Genomic DNA, 26,464 nt, shown 5'->3' with positions numbered 1-26,464 from the left:
ATTCCAGTGGTGCTGGGAACCCTGAGCACTGCTGCTTGGGGGCACAGTGGGTGCTGACCAGTGGCCTGGCCTCTTAGAGTGCCACCCACAGAAGGCTCCCCACTATCCAGGAGTTGACACCTGATGCGCTCACGTGATCTCGCTGACCTCACAGAGAATCCTACAGGCAATATTGTCATCATCTTCAGTTTACAGATGGGAAAACTGGGTAAGAGAGTTTTAGAGAAGTTTGGTAAAATGCCCAAGATGACCTGGCTTATGAGGACCTGAGTCTGGAGTTGAACTCTAGTCCCAAGACCCAGAACCAGGACCATTACCCAGAGTGGGCGCTGCGTCCCCCATTGTGCAAGACAAGTTGGTGTTCTGGGTTTGCCCATGGCTCCAGGAGTGAGGGGAGTGGGGCTCTGTCTCAGAGCTCTGGTGGGAGCAGCCTGCAGAGTCTCCTGGAGAGCTTTCTTCTGCGGACCAGTGTGTCTGGGTCCTTTGGGGAATGTCTGCAGTCGCAGCAGGGAATGCCAGGACTGGACAGTGCTGCAGCTGGTTTATGTCTCTTCACTTTAAAAGTGGTATGTCAGGCCTCCCTGGTGGCGCAGGGGTTAAGACGCAACCTATGAAGCTATCCAGCCACTGCAGCACAAGTTCGATCCCTGGCCAGGGAGATACCCACATGGCGCAGCAGACCTCTCCTGACTCGCCTGCTGCTCCCCTCAGCAGTGTATTTCGGTCAGTCTGCCTGTTCTGTTCCCCACTCTGTTCTGGTGAATCCTCTCACCCCCACACCTCTGGCCTGCACCCCAGTTCTTGTATGCATAAATAAAAATAAACCTTTAAAAAAAAAAGTGGCATGTGAGGGGTGGGGATGGGGAGTGGATTGCAGAGAAGCCATGCTCTGTAAAAAGTAATAATAACAACAAATAATGGATGCTTACTGAGGACCTCCTGAGGCCAACTGTATGAGTAGGTACCACTATGGCTCCCCTTTACAAATGAGGAAACTGAGGCACAGAGATTAGAGTAAACTGAGCAAAGATAGAGAGCATATGAACAATTGAGTCGCAATTTCAACCCAGGTTGCTTGACTCAAAGCCGAACATGTCTACTCAGCCTGTTGCAAGCCAGGGGAGTTCAGATGGGGGAATAGGTCCCTTGATGTAAAAAATTTGATTTCTGTTATCTGATAATGAGCATATCATGATAAAAAGGCACGTTGAGTTTCTCTATTTCGTTTTTATTAAGATTTATTTATTTATGCATACAAGAACTGGAGTACAGGCAAGAGATGTGGGAGGGTGAGAGGACTCTCCAGAGACAGACTGGGGAACAGAACAGGCAGATTGACTAAAATACACTGCTGAGGGGGGCAGTGGGTGAGTCAGGAGAGGTCTGCTGTGCCATGTGTGTTGCTCCCTGGCTGGGGATAGAACTTGTGCTGCAGTGGCTGCAGAGAAGCTTTGTAGGTTGCATCTTAACCCCTTGCAACCCCTTACAATACAGAGGCCCTCTGTATTTCTTTAAAGCGCCTTTTGTTCTCTATTTCTTTAAAGAGTGATTGTAGTCAGCCCATGCCAGTCTTAGAACCAAACTCATGTTTTAAAGTCTTCACAGCTTTGAAAGGAAAAACAGAATGCATGTGCTCAAGGAGGGACCCTGGAGCCTGCAGGGAGGGGGCCTGTGAGTGGCATTGGCAGCCAAAACTGCCCACAGTGAAGCCGGGCTACTGCTTCCCTCCACCAGGTCAAGGACACAAAGCCAGCCCCATGTTCCACATGTAGGTGGTAGTGGGTCAGACATGCTCCCTGGGTGCTCTGAACACCCAGGCGAGCACCCAGCTGCAAGGGCAGGGTCTGTGCTCTGGCCAAGGCCATTGAGAAGACCGGTAAGTCCCCCGATGGTCTGGCAGAGTGACGGGGGTAGGATTCCCCGCCATAATCACTGGTGGCATGGATGAGAGCCCAACTAGGATCTCTGCCCGATCAGCTGAGCAGGGACTGGGCTCTCTGTTGTTGTCTCTGGGGTGGAGGGAGCCACAGTGTCAGTTGTGCCTGGGCAAGTGTTTGACAGAATGATCTGATCCCACGCAGACATGAGGCAGCAAATCCTCAAGCCACCAGCATTGCGGTGGTCCTGGGTCCTTCTCAACAGTCCTTTCCCCTCCTCCCCCTAAAAAAAAAATCACTTTGAAATAAATGTATCTTTCCAGTTGCAAGAGCCCCCTGGGTGAAGTTCGGTAAGCCCGCAGGACAGGGTGGTACAGCTCAGGCAGCCAGGACCAGTCCCCGGATTCTGCATATCCCTGGACGCTGCATGGCTCCTGCCTCAGTGCTTTTGATCTGCAGAAACGAGAAGGGAATATGGAATGTTTTACCCACAAGAGCTGTTGAGAGGACAAACTGACGTAGCCACCACTCTAGGCCATCTGAAGTCCAGAAACAACTCGTAACTGGCATTTTAAAATAATTTCTTTAAGCCAGATTCCTTTCATTTGTATTTTACAAATGTCACGCAGATTTTCATGACCAATTCTAGCCTCATCTGGTTCTAAGAACACTTCACTCCCCACAGCTTCTGAAGCTGATTTCTACATATTCAAACTGGGGGGATGTTTTCTCTGCTTGGCTTAGGAGACTGTAATCCACTATTTAAAAATTGGGTTATTTTTTGTAGAGGTGACAATACTGTATATGATTTAGGGGTATAGGTTCACCCCTCTTCAAATGTGTATTACCATACCACACCCACCACCAAAGCACCCCTCCCCCAATTGCTCCCCATCCTCCCCCCTCTAGTAGCCTCAATTCTGCAGTCAGATTTCTAGGTCTTCTTCCTTTGTGACCCACTTTTTTAAATGAAAGAGGACCCTTTAGTAATGGGGTGATGTTATCAATGTAACTATTTATTTCTTAAATAACTAGGATGACCATTTCAGGGCATGCCGCTCGCGAACCCTTTCAGAGCCTGACCCAGGACCTTCTATGCAGGGGAAGTGCTTAATAATTTCTTGTCATTTCTCCTGGGCAGATGCTCCTACCTCCACATCAGCTAGCCTGGCTTTTCCATATGTGATTCTGTGACAAACCAGCACCCCCCGACGTACTGACAGCCATTACTCTGAAAAGAAGTTATGCCCAAATAAGTTGGAAAACAGAGACAAAGATTTATTTATTTATGCATACAAGAGCTGGGGTACAGGCCAGAGATGCGGGAGGGTGAGAGGATTCACCAGAGACAGAGTGGGAAGCACAACAGGCAGACTGACTGAAATATACTGCTGAGGGGAGCAGCAGGTGAGTCAGGAGAGGTCTGCTGTCATGTGGGTAACTCCTTGGCCGGGGATCGAACTCGAGCTGCAGAGGCTGTGGATTGCTTCATAGTGCGGTGCTTAACCCCTTGCTGCACCAGGGAGACCCAAGACAAAGTTAAGACTTTATTTTCCACAGGACTTACCAGAGCCTTCTCTGGAAACGTGCCTTATACTTGGTGCATCAAGAAAGGCCTGGGGTGTGCAGGCTCTCCCAAATGTATTTCACCAAAAAATACTTTTTTTTTTTTTTTGCAGAAATTTTAACATCTTAAGATTCCACATCACATATTTTGGAGACTGTTAAAGACTACTATAGGAAAGAAAATAGGACACATCCACTCCTGGCCCTCTCTATAATAGAGAACATTTGGGTCCTTGGCATGACAGAAAGCGCCTTCCTTCCAAGAGGAAGCAACCACTTAAGTGCTCCAGTAGCTGTCCTCACTCCGGGAAATGATTCCACTCAGTTTTCATCTGTGCTAGGCCCACAGTCTCAGCACAAACCCTTAGAACTGGCCATTTTTGACATTTTTCATGGCAGAAAACAATCAAGAACAGAGAAAGCAGGAGACCCCAAAATAATCTAAGGTTCAATTTGGTTAATGCGAGGGACAGTGGAGAAACAGCACAGGGTGAACACCATTGGTTTGCGGGTTCTCAGAACCACTGAGACAGGCCTCATGCTTCCTGGATGGCAGCTTTCAGGTCACTCAGTCTCAAGGGTACCCGAGAGAGAAATGTCACGAGAGCAGATGTCCTGCTTGAGGTGCCCTCTGGGGCCGCAATCTACCTTCTTCCTAGAGAGAATGTGCTCTCAACCAGGTCTGCAAAGGCAGCACCCAGGCTGGTCCTTTCCTGGGAGGTACGGTCACTGGGAGAGGAGCGCTAAGGAGAATGGGCTGACACAGCTAATGGAAAGGTGGGATCTTCACAGGGCTCTGGGCAGCGGGCCTGCTCGGCATGGCTCCTAACAGCCAGGGGGCTCGGGGGGTCCTTTTCTCACCAGCACTTTGGCTTTGTGCTCAGGGTGTGATGACACACAAGCTCATTTGGTCTTTCTCATGCATCAGCTTTTTGTCGACAAAGACACGATTGTGAATGCTGTGGGGGCCTCCCATGACATCCACCTCCTGAAGATCGACAATCGAGAAGACGAGTTGGTGACCAGGGTCAACTCTTGGTGCTCACAGTTAGTGGACAAGGTGAGTAAATGCCACGCGGCCTAGCAGGCTGCACCAGCTTCTCCAGCTACCAGCCAGAGAAAGTGGAAATCTTCCCTAGGAACCATGTACTATATGCATGAGAAATGATGAAAGAAGTAAAATTAAGGATTGTAGAATTCCATGCTGAAGATTGAGTCTTGTCCAGTCACTTTAAAACCCACTTTTAAAAATGGGCCTCCCTGGTGGTGCAAGGGGTTAATTACAGCACTGTGAAGCTATCCGCAGCCTCTGCAGCGAGTGCGAACCCTAGCCAGGGAGGTGACCCCCACGTCTTCCCCGCTGCTCCCCTCAGCAGTGGACTTCAGTCTATCTACCTGTTCTGTTCCCCACTCTGTCTCTGGTGAATCCTCTCACCCCCCACACCTCTGGCCTGTACCCCAGCTTTTGTAATCATAAATAAATCTTTAAAAATAAATAAATAAATAACAGTGCTTCATCTTTTTTCTAACCCCTACCTTAAGTGTGTGTAGAAGCGGAACACAGTGTAAATGAGGGACATGCCTATGCAGATTTCAAAGAATGATTGCCCTTTCCCTCAAACCAGACTCGGGAAAACATATTAACCAATTATCTGATGCTCGACACTGGGCTTTGGTTTCACCCTCAGGTTCACAAGGATGAGATCATGAGGAACCGCAAGCGAGTGAAGGAGATCAATCAATACATCGACCATGCGCAGAATGAACTGGACAACCTGGAATGTGGCTATATCATTGATTAGGCTATTAGCTGGGGTTGCCTTGGAAAACACAGCACCTGTGTGCTTTGACCAGCAGAGCACACATTTCACTGCCTCAGAAGAGAATTACTGGGAATTTCTCAACTCGTGAGTCCCTAATGCCATTCTTCCCCCACCTCCACCCTGGGAAAAAACCTCCAAATGTAAAGAAAAATAAAGGACTTATGTTAACATTTCTCCATTCTTTTTTTAATAAAAGATTTATTTATGCATATATGCAGGCCAGAGGTGCGGGGCTGAGAGGATTCACCAGAGACAGAGTGGGGAACAGAACAGGTGGATCTACTGAAATACACTGCAGAGGGGAGCAGTGGGCAAGGTCTGCTGCGTCATGTGGGTCAGCTCCCTGGCCGGGGATGGAACTCGTGCTGCAATGGCTGCCGATAGCTTCATAGTGCTGAGACCTAACCCCTTGCACCATTAGGGAGGCCCAATGTTTCTCCATTCTTTAAAAAAAAAAGAAACAGAATTCATGTTCATGTACGAGGAGGAAAAGACCATGACAGGCAGTTGACCATGCAGCTGTGAGCCTACTGACAGCAGTTCCCTAGGGGCTGCCAGTGGGCACATTCAGCGTTGTGCTGACCCCGTTTCTTATGCTCTCAGGGCAGGCTGCTGGCTGTAATAATCTCCTCTCACCTCTCCTCCAGGTGCTGAGGAGTGATGCAGAAGAGGCTGCAGCTCCCAGCACAGAACCAGGGCCTTGGCGGAGCCCTCAGCCCAAGGCTGAGGCTGCTGCTCCCTGTGGCTCTGAGCTTGGCTGCAGGAAGCTGGACCCTCCAGAGGTTAAGACATAGGCTGGGCATCACACATCACCTCTGCAGCCTGAGCTGCAGCTCTGAAGTGGGAATGTGACAATACACCCTTTGAGCATGGTCGAGGGATTCAGGGAGAACACATGGAAAATATGGAAAAGCCCCCAGGTGGCCAGTGCCCCACGTGAAGGAGATGGTGCCATTCATCACTCAGGTGGGCAAGGATAGGTGCTAGGAAAGCCTCTGCTGCCTGAGACTCTCAGACAACACCCACTTCTCTCTCACGGGGCCCTAGTGCTGGGAGATCAAGGCTGCCTCCTGCGGCCATGCAAGCAGCCAGCGGGAATACTCTTGGGACTCCCTGGGCTTTTAACCCAGAAACAATGCAGGTTTTCTAGTTGCAAAAGTAAATAATTCTTTCTAAAACAGTAGCAACACACACAAACTACTGGTTTAAGCAAAAAGGACTCACTCTCAAAAGATCATTTAACTAAAAACCAGGAGTAAAAAAGCTTGTGTGTTGCTGACTGATTGTCCCCAGTGTGGGGTTCCTGGCCATGGGCAGCAGACAGTGCAGCATGCTGGGGGAGGTGAGCTGTCACCCAGACATTATAAGAAGAATGGAGAAAAAAGGAGGTACAAATGAAAATGGCTTGACACTATTTCCAGGTTGTGGAAATATTTAATATTTAATATTTAAATCAGGGCTGAGAAAGTCATGCAGACAACTTGCCCCCCCGCTCACTGTTGGCCAGGTGGGGCACCTGGGTTGGACTTGAGTTGATCTACAGACAGCTGTGCATTGTCTCAAGGCATCTAGGGTGCTGCTGAGTAGGCACCAAGCCAGGGAGCCCTGTGGGCCAGGGGAGCCTGTGGCTGTACAGTCAATGTCCTACTGGTTGGTTGTGCACCTCCTGGGCCTCACTCCTGCAGGAGCTTGTGCTTTACTGTGGTGCTCTCAGAGCAGAGGTGGATGAAGAGGGTGCCAGCAGCAGTCCGTGCCCGCAGCTCCTGCAGCTCATAGTCATGGGCCCACTCAATGTTGCCCCACTTTTGGATCTAAGGGGAAGACAAGACATGCCATTGAGTGAGTGACTAGTGCCCAACTCCCTGCTCACCAGGGTCACATCCTATTCCTGTAGCTGGCTGAGGGCAGCAGGCTGAGTGCTACACAGGTGGCAGAGCTAGCACCCATGCTCCGAAGGGCACAGATGGTCTGGGAGTGTCTCCCAAGCACCCACCCAGTGTGCTGTCCTCCTACAAGAGTGCCAGCCTGAGACAGTCTATATAATGTCCTTGTCTAGAAGCTGCCTCACCACGTGGGCTGCAAGTGCTCCCCATGTTGGTGGGTGGGATAAATGATCACCAAGGCTGTAGGGTGGCTTCACTTCTGACTCCTGAGGTGCAGAGGCCTCTCTGCTCTGCACACGGGGCAAAGGTCATAGAATCTTCCTCTAGGGTTAACAACAAGAGAGGGTCCAAACACAGTGTGGCTGTCCAGATGTCAGTGTGACTCCAACCCAACACTGCCAACTCCTAGCCTGCTGCCCCAGCCCATCCAGGAACTCAATCTGCCACACCACACAAGCTACCTGTTTCTGGGTGGTCTGGTCTCAACCCCCATGTGACATGTCATGGGAAGAGCACTGCAGACTTTCCGAGAACTCACATACATAGTCCAGGTAACTCCCTTTTTATGGAGCATCAAACCTGAAGTTCAGAGAATGATGGCCTGGCTCTGGGCCCACTGTCAAAAGCTACAACCAGACCAGAAACCAGGCTTCATGGCTCCCATCCTCCCACAACCCTGAAGCCCCCGTGGGTCACCCCCTTCCCATTTAATTGTTTCTAACATCCAGAGAATATCCAGTCTCTTTGGTAATACAGAAACAGTTTCCCCCCCTGGCATTTTCCCAAGCAACTAAATGGACTTGGGAAATACTGACATTACAAAAGGGTTTTCATCATACTAGGAACCAATTTGTAATAGCAATTAACCTTCTGAGGTTGGAGAAAAAAACAACAAAAAGACTGCAAAGACCACCATAATTTTCAGTTTAAAAATGCGAAGGATGGTACAGCAAAACCTCATTAGTTTTGAGTCCACTAAATCAAACCTTGTGTATAAACAGCAGCTCCCTGTGCACGCTCTGCCAGCCAGATGAACCGCTATGTGAATGTCAGGGTGTAAAGGCTTAGCCTTCTAAAGGATACCGCAGCTGCCAGTCACTTGAACAGGCCCATTCTGCATATGTCAGCCCAAAAGATCCTGATCGAACCAAAACTCTGCTCCTGCAGTGGGGGTGAAGGCCTTAGTCCAGTGTTACCTGGATTTGGCTTGATACCTGGACTTCAGCATTTCCCAACAATGTGGCCCGTGCCACGAGAAGAGGAGGTGGGGCGATGAGGGGAGAGTAGAGCCAGTGCTGGGACACATAGTGGACTTTTTTATTACGATTACTTGGCAATACTTTCACTGGCCCTTAGTTTTTGTTTCTGTATGTATACAAAAATAATAAAGGCCAAGTTTGCATAAAACCATTTCAGATGGGTTAAAACCAGTTCCTCCCCTCTGGCTGCATAGTACCTGGTACTCCTCCTCCAGGCGTGACAGCAGGACGGCCTGCTCCACTGTCAGGTGCAGGTCAATCAGGCCCAATGTCAGCACCATGGACTTGAGCTGGGCCACGACAAATTCAATCCCTGCAGAGACATAAGCCAAGTCAGGCCCCAGCATGCCTCACTGTGAAACAGGGCAGTGCCTAGCCCCCCTGCCTTCGAGTCCATTGAGTCCTAGAAGAGGAGCAACACGAAGGCACCAGGAGATGGGAAACGGCCGCAGGGACCTCTTGCCTTTTGGCCCATTCTCTCTCTATATTCCCTATTCTTCTCAGAGATCATTCTGGCATTCCTTGGGGGTGATCCTTCCTCTGCCCTTACCAGGAGTGCACATATAACCTAAATCGGGCCAATCGACACATGCCATCCTTGGTCCAAGAGAATGACTGGTCCATGCATGGCTGGGCATGTGATCACAGCCAGGCCAATGAGATTTGATCTGAAGACTCCAGAAGAGAAAACCAACTTTCTACTGGAAGGGTATAAGCCTGTTGTCCTTTCAGAGCAAAAGGGTGAGCATCAAAATCACCACCTAGAGTGCTCCTCTGTTTCTCTGGATTTTGGACATCCATGCCTGACACTCACCCTCCCAGCCTGCAGGAAGTGCCATGCATACCTTGTAGGGCCCATGTGTTGTAAGATGCCAGGTGGCTGATGAGCACCTCTCGAGTCCTGGCTGGGATGCTGGGCCCCATTATGCTGGTGGAGGAGCCTATCTCCACACCATATCTGAAAGGAAAATGCTTTGGTGTATTCCTGTCATGCTGTGTAGCCCAGGAAGCAAAGCTCCAAACTGCTGAGCATGTGTGTGCCCTGTCAGGGAATGTGGCCAAGAGGCCAGTCTTGGGATTCTGAAGCAATTGCCACTGTAATCAGTTGCCTCCTGACCTAGTAATTTTCTGTCACCCAACAGCAAAGTCAGAGGACCAAGAAACTGCCCTAAATGAAGGCATGGGTGTCAAATCACACACACCTGGGGCTCTCTGGCAGCCCCCACTGTCAGGGCTGTCTGAAATTCTAATTCATTTGCCTGGAATCTCCATCAAAATCTGCTTTTCAAATCTTTTGTAGGAAATATGTTCACATTTGAAGTCATAAAAGATTTCTTTTAGGGGCCTCCCCTGATGGCGCAGGCGGTTCAGCGCCACGCTGTGAAGCTGTCCGCAGCCTCTGCAGTGCTGGTTTGATCCTGGCTGGCTGGCTAGGGTCCCACGTAGCGCAGCAGACCTCTCCTATCTCGCCCGCTGCTCCCCTCAGCAGTGTATTTCAGTCAGTCTGCCTGTTCTGTTCCCTGCTCTGTCTCTGGTGAATCCTCTCAACCTCCCACACATCTGGCCTGTACCCCAGTTCTTGTATAAATAAATAAATAAATCTTAAAAAAAATTTCTTTTAAAACTGTTTTCCTTACAATATTTTCCTATGTCCTGTATCATTCAATCATATAAAAATACACTTATCTCACCTTCACTATATACAGGCATTGTTTTTGCTCTGGAACATGAATTGGCTTCAAGAATGATACATTTTCAAGAACAATGTTAACTATGTAAAAACATAATAGCAATTTTTGTTTGTTTTTCCATGTATCTTTGCTCTTTCCCGTTGGTTTAGAAATAATCTTGCTGAAATTTCTAAGTTCAAATGGAACAGAGGAAACGGCTAAGTTTTTCTGTAAACTATTAAAGATAAGAAATCTCAACTGCCACAAAAAGCTAACAATTTTGTTCCTAGCAAAGACCTCCAGGCACCTAAATTATTGTTACATTTCAATTAGACTCCAAAATGACATTGTATCTCTATAGTGCTCACATAGTATTACAGTTACATTTGATCTGTTAGCACACTGGTTATGCCTTTTACTTTAAAACCCAAGGATGCCTGGCACACTCTGTGCACAGATGAGACAGATTGACATACACGACTTTTGTGAAAAATGCTACACCAAAACTACTCCATGTAAGGTGATAATACTGCAGTCAGGGTAACACTATGAAAGGCAATTCTTCCAAACTCTTCTTATAATGAAATATAATTGAATTTATTTTTCCATATCAATAGTCTGTTCACTTTTGCACAAGAATCTCCCTGCTAAGGAAAAGTATTAGGCATCATCAATTCCTAGAAACTGTACATCCATAGGATGAATATTACCTGTAATTTTAGAGGAAGCTGTCCAGACCTTTCTCCATGCATGTACATATACACACTGTTTTGTGATTTAATTAAATAATGTAGCAACTGTGACAATGATAAAGAAGGTAATGTAACAGGGTGGTCCCCAGGAAAGGGGGAGGTTCCCTGCCCCACCCAAGGGAGGGTGGAGCTGAGCAGGAAGAGGAGAAGCTGCAGAAGAGACTGAGGAAGGAAGCAGGATGGAGCCAGGAGACCTGGAAGAGGCGCATGGAGCCTAGAGACACGTGAAGAAACTGCGCTTGTCTTTTGGTCATGGACTGGGTGACACAGATGTGGGTGAGACCCGTGGGGAGGTGACAATGGCAGCTTTTATCTTGATGTTGATTTTGCTCTTTTCCTTCCGGGCTTGTCCAGTTGTTTGTGACCCTTTTCTGTGGGTCCCCACTGGAAGATGCTTTAGACTTTTAGCAGCTTTGGGGCCTTGCTCTGGGCCAATCCCATTTGGATGGACTTTCACCCACGAGGGGACGGGTAACTTTGGGTGCTTCATTTAGAAACTAGACTCTTTGCCTTACCTGTATTGTTTCCTAGTTGTATTAAAGTTCCTTCCCATTAAAGTCTCCTATGTTTTGTGTTGATGCGGCGGATGGCAGAACCCATGTAGAATAGGCAGGTTTGTGGGGTTTGGGCTGCCCCTCTCCCTGTCCTATAACAGTAACTGCCAAAATGTAAGCATTTACTGTGCACAGGCAGGATGCTAAGCACCACTTCATAACCTGCTATGTAGGGGTTATGAGCCCCACTCACAGACGAGGATGTTGAAGCTCAGAGAGGTGGAGTCACTAGACCAAGGTCACATACAGCCAATTGTGGCAGAAATAGGGCTTTGTGCCTACTCTCAACACCATGTGTACTGACAGCAGGTACTCAGTGCATGGTCCTGAAATGCCACTGAGGAGCACTTTTTCCAAGGTGGCCCTATCCCTCAACACCTGGGAGAGACTGAATCCCAAGGGGACTCTGAACTCAGGAAGCTCACTAGCAAGCTAGGGCTCTGGTTGTCCAATACGGCCCCCTTATCCCAAGAGCCTCCCCAACAGACTGTGCACCTTACCTTTTCTCAGCCCATTCTATGACTGGATCCCACTCGTTCTTTTGAAGTTCCACTAATGTCTCTGGCTCTTCCACCCTGTAGCTAATTCATTGCAAAAATCACCTTCATTAATAAAAAAGTACAATTCCTTCATTCAGTGACAGACAATGGAAAAACACAAAAAGCAACAGCAAAAAAATCCTCCTCCCAACCCAGCCCCACAAGTCTTTCCCTAAAGCAGTGGTTCTCAAACTGTGGCCTTGGGGCCACCCAAGAACACTGCGTGGGAACTTGTTAAAAATACAAATTCCCACCCCTAGCTATGAAAATCAGAATCTCTGGGGGTGGGAGCAGCAATTTGTTAAGTCCCACGGGATTCTAATGGAGGCTTGAATTTGAGAATCATTATACTAAAAGTCCCCAATTATTTGACAGGTCAAGGCTTGCAGCACTATATAAGTGCCATTCTAAACAATACTATACCCAAGGATCCCCGCCCACCTGACCCCAGATGCTGAACAAAGAGGCATGCTGTGTCAGAAGCTCAGCCACTGCATCCCTACCTCTCCTCACTCCTAAGACACCATGTCCCTGCCACAGACCATGCTACCTGATAGCACCTCATGCATGGATGCCCGATGCCATGTGACGACAGGCTACACCATTTGTTTTGACCAAAAGACACAAAGATGGAGTCAGCTGAGGGAACCCGGGGGGCACTTAGAAAGCCACATTCTGGTATGAAGAGAGGTCATGAGTTACACACTCAGCAGCAGAGGAAGTCAGCTCCTGAATATCAATATCTGACTACCTCATTGTCCAAGCTGACAAGTAATGACAGGGATGCCTACATGAGACTGTGGTGGTGAGCAGAGGCCCATTAGGGGCTGGCAATGACCCTCTTGGTCCCGGAGCCTACAAGGGCTGCACACACCACCATTCCACCCCAGACCAAGGGATAGCTACTGGACTGCAATGATGCAGCCTGGGAGTCCTCCCTTCTGGAGATCTCAGAGCAGCTAAATGCTGATGTCAAGTAGACTGCCTTTCCTGCCCTTCAAGATAAAGGAAAGGGTCTGCCTGATAACTGTCTGGACAAATGAGGCAAAAGAGCCCAAGGGATTTGCTCAGCCCAAGGGGAATGACCATCTAAATGTCAATTACCAGATGGTGTCAGTGTCCAGAAACTTCACAGCCGCCCGGATCAGCTGGTCCTTGTTTCGCTGGGTTGGGTTGTCTAGAGATGTGTTACACAATGTGGTCTGAATCAAAAAACAGAACCCCGTCACCACCTGCTGGACTCAGGCAAAAGCACTGATTTCCTGAGAACACTGCAGCAAAGCCACAGCTTTAGGAAGAAGCAGACAGTACCACCCAGGACTGGCAATTCCACCTCAGCAGCAGCACATCTACTGAGCGTTTACTACAGTCAGGTTTTGTGCCAGACACTGTAAGAGTGCTGGGGATCTAAGGGTAACCCTAGGATTAATGCAGTTCCCCAAGGTCTCATGTTCTTCACTACCTGCTTCTGCTGTATTTACCCTTTGAGTAGGTACTATTATTATACCCATTTCGGAGATGTGGAAACTGAGACCCAGAGAGGTCAAATTCAGGAATTAAGAACATAAGCATTATTGGAAAGCAGATATTACTGAAGATTACAAGCTGGCTCCCACGACACCTTAGAAGGCAGGGGAACAAATCAGCCAAAGCAAGAGAGGGATTATTTTTCCAGATTTGCCTTATCAATAGCAGGTTGGTTAGGTGACTCATCCGTAGCCCTGATCACCCTCATCAGAGTCAAAGGAGCAGACTGGTACTGCAGCAGGAGTTGAGGAAGTGTGCCTGGGTCTGTATATCAAGGCTGAGTGCAGTGGTGACCAGCATGACAGCACTAACTACAATATAGATAGTGTTGCTCTGTGCCAACGACCATACCAAGGACTTTCTATGCATCATCATATCCCATGTTGACCACTACTCCATGAGGTGGGTGTTGTTATTATGCATCTCTCGCAGTTGGGGAATATGGGGCTGGGAAGGGTAGTAATTTGCCCAAGGTTAACTTTTAGAAGCTGGATTCAAAGAGTGTAGCTAACCCCTTTTGCAGACTATAGTTCCTCAGTGAGTGTGGCTGGGGGGCTGGCTTCACAGCCAGTCATCCTCACCCCAACTACCTGCCCCTATGGGTCCTTGCACTCAATCAGCTAAACCTCTTTAACGGGACTATGTGCTGATGAGCAAGACAGACATGGCCCTGTCCTTCTGCATTTACAAGGTAGTGAAGGAGAGAGAGACAATAAGTGTACGATAGTAAAACCATTACAATCTATATAAATGCTGAGACAAAAGGCAGCTGTCTGATAGAAAATAAGAGAGCTAAGCCATCAGGGAAGGTGACAACTGTCCTGAGGCCAGAGGACAAACCAGCCATCAGCAAGGTGTTCTCAGCAGGGCAACTAAGGGAGGCCAGGCAATGAGGGGGAACACTGGCCACATTCATTCAAGGAGACGGAAACCCACCCCTGAGGACCCTTCTGGAATTTGGAAGGGAGTCTCTGTTTTTGGCAGGGGTTCTAGGAAGTCTGTGGCGGGCATTAGGATGTAGGCATGTGAACTTGTTACCAGATGCATGGTGTAGAACTTGATCGTGTCCTGCTGGGAGTCCCATTCAGTGGCCACTGCGATGGCCAGGGCCTCACTGGGGACGGTAAAGAGCTTGGCTTGGGGAGTTTTCAGCTTCCTGTGGTCCAGGTTTATCTCAAAGCCACCTTGAAAGATCAAATGAAAACCTCTCAGGGATTGTTAAGTGGAATCGAGTGACCATTCCTATATTTAGCTACCTGAATGGGTACAAAGACAACTCTGAGTCCCTTCACGGAGGGATTTCAGAAACATATCCGACAAAAGCGCAAAGGGTTACCTCACCACTGAACTGGCTGGAAATGAAAAATGTTTCTACCCATTCAGAGGAAAAAAAAGAAAAAGTAAAAGAGGGAGTCAAAATTTCAGACACTCACCTTCACCTTGTGTGATGCTGACATTCTGATAAAACCTCTTCCTTTCTGTGAGAAAGATTTTTCAAAAAGGCAGTTTAAAATAATGTCAAGACAGCTCAGTAAAAGACAAGACCAGCTTGTATCATTACTGCTAACGCTGATTGATTGGCTTGATTTTCATATCACCATTCAAGGTCTGCCCTAATCTACACAGCATAATCAGCGGCTTCTGATTAAAGCTGGGAGGAGGAGGCCACTCACTCTCCAAGGACGAGGAAGGAACAGGACATGCTGGTCATGCCCCCACCAGCCTCAAGCCCAGGGGTAGTCTAATGCAACGTCAAAAAAGCTGCAGATTGTCTGAGCCAGCACCTTCCGCTGTAACTTCTGCACACCCTCCCCGAGTGATGCCCCACCATCACACTGCCACACGCCAGCACAATGCGTGCAAATCTAGAGACATCTGAATGTGCTAAAGCCAGAGATCCACTTGGGCCAGCCTCTGACTCCTCTAAGAAGGCATGAGTGGAAAGCCAGTGTGAGCATGCACGTGTGTGGTGCACAGGCAGTAAGTAGAGATCCCAGGAGCATTTCCCATCCCCTCTATCCAATTAATTAGCCTAATTAACTAGCTTGCTTGTGCATTCAACAGGAACTCCAAACATTTCCTTTAAGAAGGAGGAAAATCTGTGTCCTATGTTTTCTTTTGAAAATAACTTGAATAAAATCTTAAATGAAAATGTAGACATAGTCTCTCTTACTTTTTTTCTCTGAAGGGATTTAAAACCAAGGGAGCCCCATAAGGGATTATGAAAATTCCTTCAACTAATAAAAAACAAATAGGTCAGATTTTGGAAGCTATAAACCATAACCCAGTCTGCATCATCTATGATAAACACAGAATCTTCATTCATTCACTCATCCTTTCATAGATCATTAGGTACTAAAAGTCTTCAGCATCCCTGACTGAAGTTACTCAATGAATGATGCAGCATGTAGATGAACAGGAAATTCATTAGTTTTTAGTGCTTTTAAAACAAGTTTAAGTTAAAATTTTACTAATTCAGACTGAAAATTAAGAGAACTTGGTATGTGTACACTGGGGTAGGAGGGGATGGAGAGAAGGTATTAGGCCAAACATTCTATCTTAATGTCTCCCACATGATGTTTGTTCCACAAATCTCACTTGCTATCATTAATGCACACGAGATCCCCAAACTGCACTTCTACAGCTGCACTTAATTAAGATCCAAACTTTTTTCCCACAAAAAAATATTTGTGGGTCTACTCTGTGCCAGGTACTATTCTATGTACTTGGTATAAAACAATGAATAAAACAGACAAAAATCCCTGTCTTCACAGAGTTCAATTTTTTTTAAAGTGACCAACTGTGGCCACCATGATGTTATTATATAATGGCACAATTTACCACCCATCTGAAGTCATAGTATTGGTTCTTTCACACATATGACACCAAAACAAGAGGTTCATATCATCCTTGGACTTCTAAATATTCCTATTCCACATGTCGTCCCAATCATTTATTTGCTGTGAGACAGGTTTAGAAGCCTCAGACACAATCCAGCATGTTCTCTAATGCTGTGATTGGGCAGCATGTGTAATGTCAGGTCAGGCAGGAAGTGGGAAGAACTCTAAAGCTCTGACTCACCACCATGGAAGGTTCTGACCCAGCAGCAGTAAGTGCCAGCAGAGAACATCCTAGCATGCTTCCACACACAGCCTCAGGAAAATGTACCCAAGAATCCTGGAGGAATGGACTTGGGGAAGAAACTGACAGCAGAGGACTGGACCTTCCAGAGGTGGCAGAATTGTGGGACTTCCCACAAAGGGGGTTTTTCCTCCCTCCGCTTTGCCGATCAGGTCTTGACCCCTCTGTTCAGTCAGGCCCACTTTTGTATCTGATTAAGAAGAAAAAACTGGAAGAGAGTGGGATGGATGGAGAGGCAACGAAATGACAACCAAAAATCTCTCAAAACAGGACAGAACCTGCAGATAAAGAGTTGACAGCCAGCAAAAGGAGCAGAAAAGCAGGGTCAAGCACGGGCAGTATAAATCCTCTCCTGAAAGGGGTAGATGTGTGGAGATGCAAACTTCAGTCTGGGAAGTTTTGGGACAAACTTTGGTGAGTACAGATCCCATTTCAGGAGTAGTAGCTGGGACACAAAACTCACTCCCGCTGTTAAGGCACTTAGTGTTCCCTGTGGAAGACAGACACTAAACCAGTCAAATAATAAAGAGAATGTGATGGTCAAGTACAAGAAACACTGGAAACACATGCCAGGGAAGCCCAGTCTCATCATGAGCTAAAGGAACAACTTCAAGCAGTTTGTTTCCACCTGAGACTTCAAGAGACAGGAGTTAGTTCACCTGTATTGGGGGATTCATTTTTGGAAAGTATGTAGCAGTTTCCAGCAGAAGAACTTGCTTACAAAAAGCTCATGGGCCTTAAGAAACTAGAGTTTTGTAAAAACAGAAAGATAGCCAGAAGAACAAGACCACAGGCATGTAGCAGAGAATGGCCAGAGATATCCAGAGACATCTGTGGAGGCCAGATCAGGTGAAGGGGGTCAAGTAGGTCACCAAGAAAGGGGTTCACATAGGCAAACAAGAACAGGATCTGGAGGTTTATTTGGTGGGATCCATGTTTCTCAACAATGTCAAAAGGTGAAGATTCTTTACCTGGGTCAAATTACAAGACCACTGAGAGTCCATGAAGTCCCCATGTTCTTAGTGAATATAGGGTTAGCTGACAGCAAAAAAACACCACCTTTAAAGACAAAAGACACAGTCTAGCCTTGCAGGATAGGGGTCTATTTTGACTATGAGTCACTTCCTTTACAGAACATATTTCCGTGGCAAAAACATACTCAGTGCCTTTTAAGGGACAATTTTGTGGACTATGTAGATACAGAAATGAGTATGTGAGAGCTTGCTTTGACAGCATATATACTAAAATCAGAAGGATACAGATGAAATTAGCATGGCTCCTGTGCAAGGATGGTATACTAATTTGTGAAGCATTCTGTTAAAAAAGAAAGAAAGAAATGCCCAGGTTAAAAAAAAAAAGTGTTGAATTTTAAAAGCCAGTCATAAGAAAACAGGCTATCTAAGCAAAGAAGAACTTAAAAAAACCTGCACATGTGAAGAGTGCTGAATTGGAAATTAATGTCCATTGGGTCTCTTTTCCCTGAGATGGTGCTTCAATCCATATAAAGAAACCAGCTGTTTTCTGTATTATTTCCCCCTACACTACTGCTTCTGTTCCAGATGTAAAGAATCCTGCATGTTCTTTCTACCAGTTTCAATTTCCGGGCTGGTCGCAGCTTTGAAAGACTCAAAGCCTCTGAACTACAATTCCCACAGTGCATTAAACAGAGGAAGCAGCTTCTCAGAGTAGTCCCAGCACCTTTATCTTTTTAAACAGTGCCATCTGGTGGACCTTAAACCTTAAAGCTGAAATTCTAGCCGAGGGCATTCCTCCTATTCCTATGGCAACTCAGACCAACAGTTTTCAGGTACCCAAGTTCTTCGGGTCACGTATATAAAGAACTCTTATAACAATAATAAAAAGATGAATAACCAAATTTAAAAAAGGTCAAATGTCTATTAGACATTTCTCCAAAGAAAATGGACAAATCCCCAATAAGCACACCAAAAAGCCTCGACCTCACTCATCATCAGGGAAATGCAAATCAAAACCAGGAGACAATACTTCTTACCCATTTAGGAGGCATTACTCAAAAAGACAATAGTAACAAGTGCTAGTAAGAATATGGAGGAATTGGAACCTTCACACACTGCTAGTGGAAAAGTAAAACTGCAGCCACCTTGGAAAGCAATTTGGCAGTGTTTCAAAAAGTTAAAAAGTTACCATTTGACCCATTAATCCTACCCTTAGATATATGAAAAATGAAAACATAGGCCCACATAAAAATTAGTACACAAATGTTTATAGCAGCATTATTCAGAATACCCAAAAGATGCCAATAACCCAAATAGTCATCAATGGATGGATAAATAGGATGTGGTATATCTATACAACAGAATATTATTCAGCAATAAAAAAATGAAGTACTGACATATACTGCAACATGGATAAACTTTGGAAACATGCTAAGTAAAGAAAGTCAGTAAAAAAAAAAAATTACATTCTATTTATATGAAAGGTCCAAACAGGAAAATCTACAGAGAAAGTAAAGCAGTGGTTGTAGAAGGCTAGAGGGTCAAGGGTAAGGAAGGGAGTACGACAGCTAAAGGTTACCAGGTTTCTTTTTGGGGTAATAAACATGTTCTATAATTGATTTTGGTGATGGTACACAATGTTGAATATAATAAAAACCACTGAATTGTACATGTTAAATAGTTGTAAGCGAATTTTATCTCAGTAAAAAAATCCTTCAGGCTAAAAGTTTCTGCTATAGCAACTAAAGTAAATGGGCTAAATGACTACACTGTTTCCCAGGTTTCTCCAGCAGTGAGCAGGGACTAGCAAATGTTTTTCTGTAGTGAGACAGTAAATTATTTCAGGTCATATAACCTCTGTTACAACTAAGTAATTCTATCACTATAATAACAGCAGCCCTAGACAATATGTAAATGAGTGTGGCTGAGTGCCAATTAAAATTTATTTACTAACAGGTCACAGGATAAATGCCTTATCTATAGAATCTCCCTCAATCCAGCACAATCACTCAATGAGGGAGATAGAGCAGATGTGGCAGACTCTTGAGAGGCAAAATGACTTATCCAGTCGACAATTTGCAAACAAAAGGGACAAAACCTGCAGCCTGGACTTCACAAGGCATTTGCAGACATTCTGTACACTTCTTCTCCAAGCAGGTGAGAAGTGGACCACAGGTCTCTTTGTTGTGGTATCTCCAACCCCAGATTACTCCTTTCTGACCTCTTCTCCTTCTGGTAACCTTCAATGGCCGACTATTCCTAAAGATCCAAGTTCAATCAGCCTGCCAATCAAAGACTTCACTGTAAGACTTCAGTCTTTTAGCATTTAGGGTTTAGTCTTTCAGCATTCCAAAGACTCAACAGAATCACACAGCCAGCAGTCATAAAGTGGGTTCATGTGCCTCCCTCCCACTGCGCCTCATTCCTTCATTCATTAATTTTTTTTATATTTGACTACTATCATGTGCCAGATACTTCCAAGAGACTCTATTCCTATTCATCTATCAAGACTCAGTTTAAATATCCTTTCATCATCCAGAAATAAACCCACAGATTTATGGTCAACTAATCTTTGACAAAGGAGCAAAGACTATGCATTGGAGCAAAGAAAGTTTGTTCAATAAATGGTGCTGGGAAAACTGGGTCGCTACATGCAAAAGAATGAAGCTTGACCACTACCTCACACCATACACAAAAATCAACTCAAAATGGATTAAAGAACTAGACATAAGACCTGAAACCATAAAATACATAGAAGGAAATATAGGCGAAACACTACGGGATTTGCACATCAAAGACATCTTTACAGACACATCACCCAAAGTAGTGATAGTGAAGGCAAAGATAAACAGCTGGGACTACATCAAATTAAAGAGCTTCTGCACAGCAAAAGAGACAATAACAAAAACAAAGAGAAACCCCACCAACTGGGAGAACATTTTTGCACCCAACACTAATGATAAAGGACTGATCACAAAAATCTGCAAAGAGCTGATGAGACTTAGCAACAACAAAGAAAATAATCCAGTCAAAAAATGGGCAGAAGAGCTAAAAAGAAACTTCTCTGAAGAGGAAATGCAAATGGCCAACAGGCATATGAAAATATGTTCAACATCACTTGTCATCAGGGAAATGCAAATCAAAACTACCATGAGATACCATCTCACACCAGTGAGAATGGCACATATTAAAAAAACTAGCAACAACAAATGTTGGCGAGGGTGTGGAGAAAAAGGAACTCTTCTGCACTGTTGGTGGGAGTGCAAACTGGTCCAACCACTATGGAGAGCTGTGTGGAGATTTCTGGACCTACTAAACATAGAGCTTCCATATGATCCAGCAATTCCACTCCTAGGTATTTACCCAAAGGACACAGAAACATCAATTCCAAAGAGCACCTGCACCCCTATGTTTATAGCAGCACTGTTTACAATAGCTAAGCTTTGGAAACAACCCAAATGCCCAAAAATAGATGACTGGATCAAGAAGATGTGGTACATATATACCATGGAATATTACTCAGCATTCAAAAAAGATAAACACATGCAATTTGCAGCAACATGGATGGCTCTGGAAGGGACCATGCTCAGCGAAATAAGCCAAAAAGAAAAAGAAAAATACCGGATGGTCTCACTCATAGCAGGAATCTAGAAAACTTAAATAAGGGACCAGGAAAATGAATATAAGAAAGTGAAAATCAAAATCAACAAAAAACTATGAACCAGAGACACTTTTTGGGGGGTGGGGGGCGGGAGGGGAAGGATTGGAGTCAGAATGGGGCGTTTGCAATTGTATGGGGGAATATAAAAATAAAATTTATTATTTAAAAAAAAAATAAAAATAAAATAAATATCCTTTCATCAAGATCCTTCTAGACCCCAAACACCCCCAAGATGGAAGTTAATGTTTGTGTTTTCAGTTTTTTTGTACTTCTTTTATCACTCTTACCACAGGATAGTATAAACAACCATTTATAGGATTTTATAACCTTGTGCACTTGACAGTGAACATCAGCCAGGTGAAGACCATGTGTGTGTCATAAAGACAACGGAGCCCCCTGTCCTTAGCACAGAAAAGTTAAATGAGTGGAATGAGAGTGTTATAGTTCTTTACTCATTTAAGTGAGCAACTCCCATTTTTTTTTTTTTTTTTTTTTTTTTAGCAACTCCCATTTTAACCCGAAAACCTCTCCCAGAAGCCATTTGGCTTCATCTTCTAGGCTCCATCAGAGTCGGTTGTGGAGGAAGGAGACAGAGGGTGTCAACTTCTTACCAGAGATGACAGGGGTTACGGTAAGGCAGTAGGAGGCTGAGTCAGGAAACCTGGGGGTGAAGCGGTCAGGATGGAAAACACAAAACCCAGGTTTTAGGCCCCTTCTATGTCTGGTTCTGGGAACACCGAAAGCAGTCGAACAGACGGATCTTTGCCCTCCACAAACTTCTCACAGAGTCTGCTCTGTGACCTTGACGTAGTCCTGACCCAGAACCCGACATTCCTTATCCGAAAATAAGCATGACATCTGCTTTCCTTCTTAAAGGGATGAAAGCCTACAAAGTTTGAGAAAAGCCACACGTGTCAAATGTCAACTACTATCTCGCGCAGTGCCCTCGGGTGGTCCCTAATTTGTCTGGGTTTCTTACCGGGTCTGCAACTGACCTGACTGACGTGCATAACCTCGGAAGCCTGAGTCTTGCCTCGGCTATAGCGCGCTGCATGACTGAATCCCTCAGCCCACCTTAGCCCGGCTCGGTCCCTAGTCGAAAGGTAACATGCCTGGCCTCCCTCACCTGTCGGTGGAGCGTAGGCCCGGGTCGGGGGTTGGGGGTTTGGCCCCAGCCCCACCGAGGCGGTGGGGCCACCCGGGGGCCGGTTCAGGAGGCGGCGCCCCCGGTCCCGCAGCCGGAGACAGTTTCTCCACATAGTAGCCGATGGCTTAGGAGGACGAGCGGCTTCAAATCTAACAGGAAAACACACAGCGAAAGGATCACCAAGCCGCACGGTCGGGCTGTACGGAACCCTCTCACCGCCTCCCCGGGGGCCCTCAGCCTCCCCTGAGCGCCGCCATCTTCCACATGACACCAACGGCGCGCCGTCGCTCCCGCGCACCTCTGGCGCACACCCCCCGTCAATCAGCATCACAAACGCACCTCGCCCCGCCCACTCAACGGCGCGCCTCAGGAAGACTACAAATCCCAGAAGGCTCCTCGCGCACCCCGCCACGTGTTTTCTCTGCCCGCCAATGGGTGGAAGCGCCGCGTGAGCCTGCTCCCACCCCGCCCGCACTCCCGGGCCAATCGGAAGGGGTGGTGTGTGTGCGAGGGCAAGTGGGGAGGGGACTCAGCTCAAGACGGGGAGGCCCTGCTCTCAGGTCCCCGGGTCCCGGTGGCGGCCCGAGCGCTAGGTCCGCAAGCAGCGGGCGGGTGGTCCCCCCTCCCGCCCCCACCTCGCGCGTGCGCGCCACGGCCCCTCCCTCCCTGCCACCCTCCTCGGCTCCCGCGCGGCGGCGGCGGTTCCTCTCCCCTCCCCCCAGCCCTGGCTCCGGGGGACCCCGCGATGCCGGTACGCACCGAGTGTCCCCTTCCGGCCGGTGCCTCGGCGGCCTCGGCGGCCTCGCTTATCCCGCCGCCGCCCATCAACACCCAGCAGCCCGGCGTGGCCACCAGCCTGCTCTACAGCGGCTCCAAGTTCCGCGGCCACCAGAAGAGCAAGGGGAACTCGTACGACGTAGAGGTGGTGCTGCAGGTGAGCGCCGGCCGGGTCGGGCCGGGGCCCGAGGGCCTCCTCGCGGCGCTCACGGGCCGTGCCCGGCCCCGGCTCCTCGAGCCTGCAGCCGCGGACCAGGCCCTCGCCGCCGGGCCTCCTGCTCCCGGCGCTTCACCCCCGGGACCTCCCCAGCTGGTGTCTCACACTCTCCGAACCCCAATCCTGACCTGCCCCTTCACACCTGGAGCTTGTCGTGAGCAGCTCCTGGTAGATCCTGAACACTCTCCTCGACTTGAAGCCCGGGACCGGAACCCCCCTTGACTGGCCCCTCTCAGACCCGGGTCCCTCCACCCCATGAACTGTCACCCCTAGATCAGTCTTCCCTCCAGTCCCTCTCAGGCCGTTTTGAACACTCCATTGATTTCGCCCGATTCTTCCCCGTGGCGGAGCCTATGTCAGATACTCCCAGACCTGAGCTATGTCTCCTCCCCACCTTTCCCAGGAACCTTAGGTCCTGGGGCCCTCCTCCTCCTAGGGTTTCCTCCTTGGAAGAACTTAATCATCGTCACAACTGGGAGCACCTTCTCTCCATCCTCCCCTGAGCCTGACAGCCCCCAGCCCATAACTGATTCCTGGCCCTGGCCTAGCCCCACCCCACACAAGGCACTCTCGCATCCCCTGCACTGCTGGGTGGGGCTCCTCAGTCTGTTAGGATCTTGCCTCCAGGAAGCCCCCACTGCTCTGGTCTCTTCCTGACCCAAGCACCCAACTCCCACACCACCTGGCTTCCTGCCCCGACTTCATATACTCCCTCCCCCCTTCTCTGGCCATTTCTAGGCTGCTCCCAGTCTCCCTGGCCTCTTTACACAGACATCCCCACCCCACTTAATCTTCCTCCTTCCTGGCTCCAGGGGACACTCTTTACATTTTGCTAACTTTCACCTTACAGCCAGGGCTTCCTTCCAGTCTCCAATACCCATGTACTGAGAAATCTAATGCACGCAGTTTTATTTCTCACACTGGTATTTCCTCCCCATGGCCATCCACCCCCATTTGACCTGAATTTCAGAGTACCTGCTTGGCTTTGGAACTGCAGCTATAGCTTTGGAACCACATCTTTACCTGCCCTGGCCCTCTCCTTTACCTTAACCCTCTCATGCAAAGGGTTTTACACCTGACTTTTTTCCTCCAGTCAAAGTACGCCAGCAGTGGTTAATACTCCTTTTATCTCCCTTCCTTATGAAATTGTTCCTCCTCTGTAGGGTACTTTTATCTGCCTCAGAACCCACTTTCCATCTCTTGTCCCTTTGTCCTTAGTCAGAGATCCCACTTCCTACGCTTTTCCCCAAAGCCCCTCCAAACATCTGTCCCCTCAAAAGATCTCGTAGAAGCTTTGAGGTCCTCGTGTACTCCTCCATGTGTGAGGTAGAATGTAGCCTGTCCCTTTTCCTTATGCTCGCCTGTTGGAAATTTTAAATGTTCTTGTGAACAAGGAGGTCTCCCAGCCAAAAGACAATGGAAGTACACTTTCTTTGCTACCTGCAGAGCATTCATCAACCTCCTTTTTTTTTTTTTTTTTTGGTGGGACCCTCACCTGTGGCTGGTGGCCGGGTATCTGGTGGCCGGGTATCGAGCCTCCCAACCCAGCGCTCAACTGCTGCGCCACCAGGGGAGGCCCTCATCAACCTCTTTTTTTTCTTACTATTTTGTGGGAATAAGTTTTTCCTTTTTTGGAGGGGAAAACTATATCTTCATGTTAATTGTATCTTTAGTCTGTATACTTTTTTGTCATGAGCCGTGATATTTATTGCAATTGTTCCTTTTGTTTTACTTTTTTCTTATTTTTTTAGTTACTATAATGGAAAAACTATTGTGACTGAGGCATTTCAGTCTTGATAATTATATGCCTAATGTGGTGACCCACCCTTTTCTTTTACTTAAAATATGGGAATTTAATATCGAGGGTATAGGCTGTGAGTGAGAGCAGCTAATCATAAAAATTTTGCATGTAAGATCCCTGGTATGGGTCATGATGTTGGATATGATCTTGAATTTATGCCCATTGTTTAATTTGATGGCTTCTGATATGGCAGGGAAGTTAAGTACCTAAGAGAAGCCTGCTTTGGTTACTGCAGCAAGTCCTCTCTTCTGCCATTAGTGTGTTGTTTCTGAATCCCTGTCAGGCACAGGCACTAGTTTCCTTGTGCACAGTGGAAGCAGTGACTGAATTGGTGTGTAATGACTAGGCCTTAGGACAGCCCAGAGCAGATACCTGGCTGATGACTGGGAGCCACTTGAGTAGAATGTCTGATGGTGTGGGGGCGGTGGTCATACCAAAGAATGCTGCTCTACATCTGGCCTGGTGAGTTGCTTGTCCAGCATTGAGACGAGTCATTGGCATGTGAATTGCCCCATCATCTGGTTTTTCAGCCAGGACTAGTTTCTGGGACTCAGCCTTCTTAGAATATTTTTGCCTCTTATAACTCAGTCTCTTTCTTCTTTGTTTTCTTTGTTTCTAGTAACTTTATTGCAATATAAGTCACATACCATACAATTGATCCACTTAAGGTATACAATTCAACCATTTTTAGTATATTCAGAATTGTATAGCCATCACTGCAGTCTAATTTTAGTACATTTTCATCACTCTGTAAAGAAGTCCTATATAGTCATCACCTCCTTCAAGCCTAGGCAACCCCTAATTTTTTCTAAAAGTTGCTTATTCTGGACATTTCACATAAATGGAATCATACAATATGTGACTTAGCTTCTTTCACTGAACATGTTTCCACGGTTCATCCATATTATAGCTTTTGTTGGTACTTTATTCCTTTTCATTGTTGTATAATAGTCCATGATGTGGCTAGACAACATTTTGATCATCTGTGGATGAATTGATGGATATTTAGGTCATTTCCACTTTTTGGCTATTGTGAATAATATTGCTATGAACATTCATGTACAAGTTTTTAGGTGGATATGTCTTCATTTCTTTTGGGTAGTTCCTAGGAGTAGACTTGCTGGGTCACTCAATTCTGAGTTTAGTTTAACATTTGAGGAATAGCCAGACTGATTTCCAGAGTGGCTGCTGCACTACTTTCATTTCCACCACCAATGCATGGGGGGTCCACTTTCTCTACATCCTCATTAACACTTGCTATTATCTGTCTTTTGATTGTCCATTGATTGTCGCCAT

At 46.9% G+C, this 26,464-nt stretch overlaps 3 protein-coding genes and 1 pseudogene across 10 annotated transcripts in view; 3 read left to right on the top strand and 1 right to left on the bottom strand.

Moving 5' to 3' along the window:
* The window catches only part of DRC3 (dynein regulatory complex subunit 3), a 33,201-nt gene extending 27,774 nt beyond the window's left edge, over window positions 1-5,427 (top strand). For all 6 annotated transcript variants that reach the window (XM_054689800.1, XM_054689804.1, XM_054689799.1 and 3 more), the window contains 2 exons: window positions 4,372-4,503; window positions 5,132-5,427. In XM_054689800.1, the coding sequence (XP_054545775.1) occupies window positions 4,372-4,503; window positions 5,132-5,245 (246 nt within the window). In that variant the 3' untranslated portion in view covers window positions 5,246-5,427. The remainder of the gene's footprint in view (window positions 1-4,371; window positions 4,504-5,131) is intronic.
* On the bottom strand, window positions 1,219-23,639 carry ATPAF2 (ATP synthase mitochondrial F1 complex assembly factor 2). Of its 3 annotated transcripts, none has more exons than XM_054689807.1 (8): window positions 23,510-23,639; window positions 14,884-14,928; window positions 14,489-14,634; window positions 13,028-13,125; window positions 11,885-11,965; window positions 9,254-9,366; window positions 8,606-8,721; window positions 1,219-2,330 (listed from the first exon to the last, which is right to left on the bottom strand). In XM_054689807.1, the coding sequence occupies exons 1-8, from the start codon at window positions 23,622-23,624 to the stop codon at window positions 2,256-2,258; spliced, it is 789 nt and encodes a 262-aa protein (XP_054545782.1). In that variant the 5' UTR covers window positions 23,625-23,639; the 3' UTR covers window positions 1,219-2,255. The 3 variants fall into 3 exon arrangements, with proteins under 3 accessions (XP_054545782.1, XP_054545780.1, XP_037351069.1); XM_054689805.1 differs by lacking the exon at window positions 1,219-2,330 and adding an exon at window positions 6,642-7,077; XM_037495172.2 differs by lacking the exons at window positions 1,219-2,330; window positions 23,510-23,639 and adding exons at window positions 6,642-7,077; window positions 22,353-22,651.
* Window positions 17,813-17,910, top strand: LOC119233112 (U6 spliceosomal RNA; annotated as a pseudogene).
* The window catches only part of GID4 (GID complex subunit 4 homolog), an 18,190-nt gene continuing 14,604 nt past the window's right edge, over window positions 22,879-26,464 (top strand). The window contains exon 1 of the mRNA XM_037495170.2: window positions 22,879-23,307. Coding sequence (XP_037351067.1) covers window positions 23,119-23,307 — 189 coding nt within the window. The 5' untranslated portion in view covers window positions 22,879-23,118. The remainder of the gene's footprint in view (window positions 23,308-26,464) is intronic.

This window comes from Talpa occidentalis, unplaced genomic scaffold (assembly GCF_014898055.3).
Source record: "Talpa occidentalis isolate TD23 unplaced genomic scaffold, MPIMG_talOcc4v2.1 talOcc4.7, whole genome shotgun sequence".
In the NCBI taxonomy this organism is placed as follows: domain Eukaryota; kingdom Metazoa; phylum Chordata; class Mammalia; order Eulipotyphla; family Talpidae; genus Talpa; species Talpa occidentalis.
Note: the sequence above shows the minus strand (reverse complement) of the source record. Positions and strands in the feature narration are given on the sequence as shown.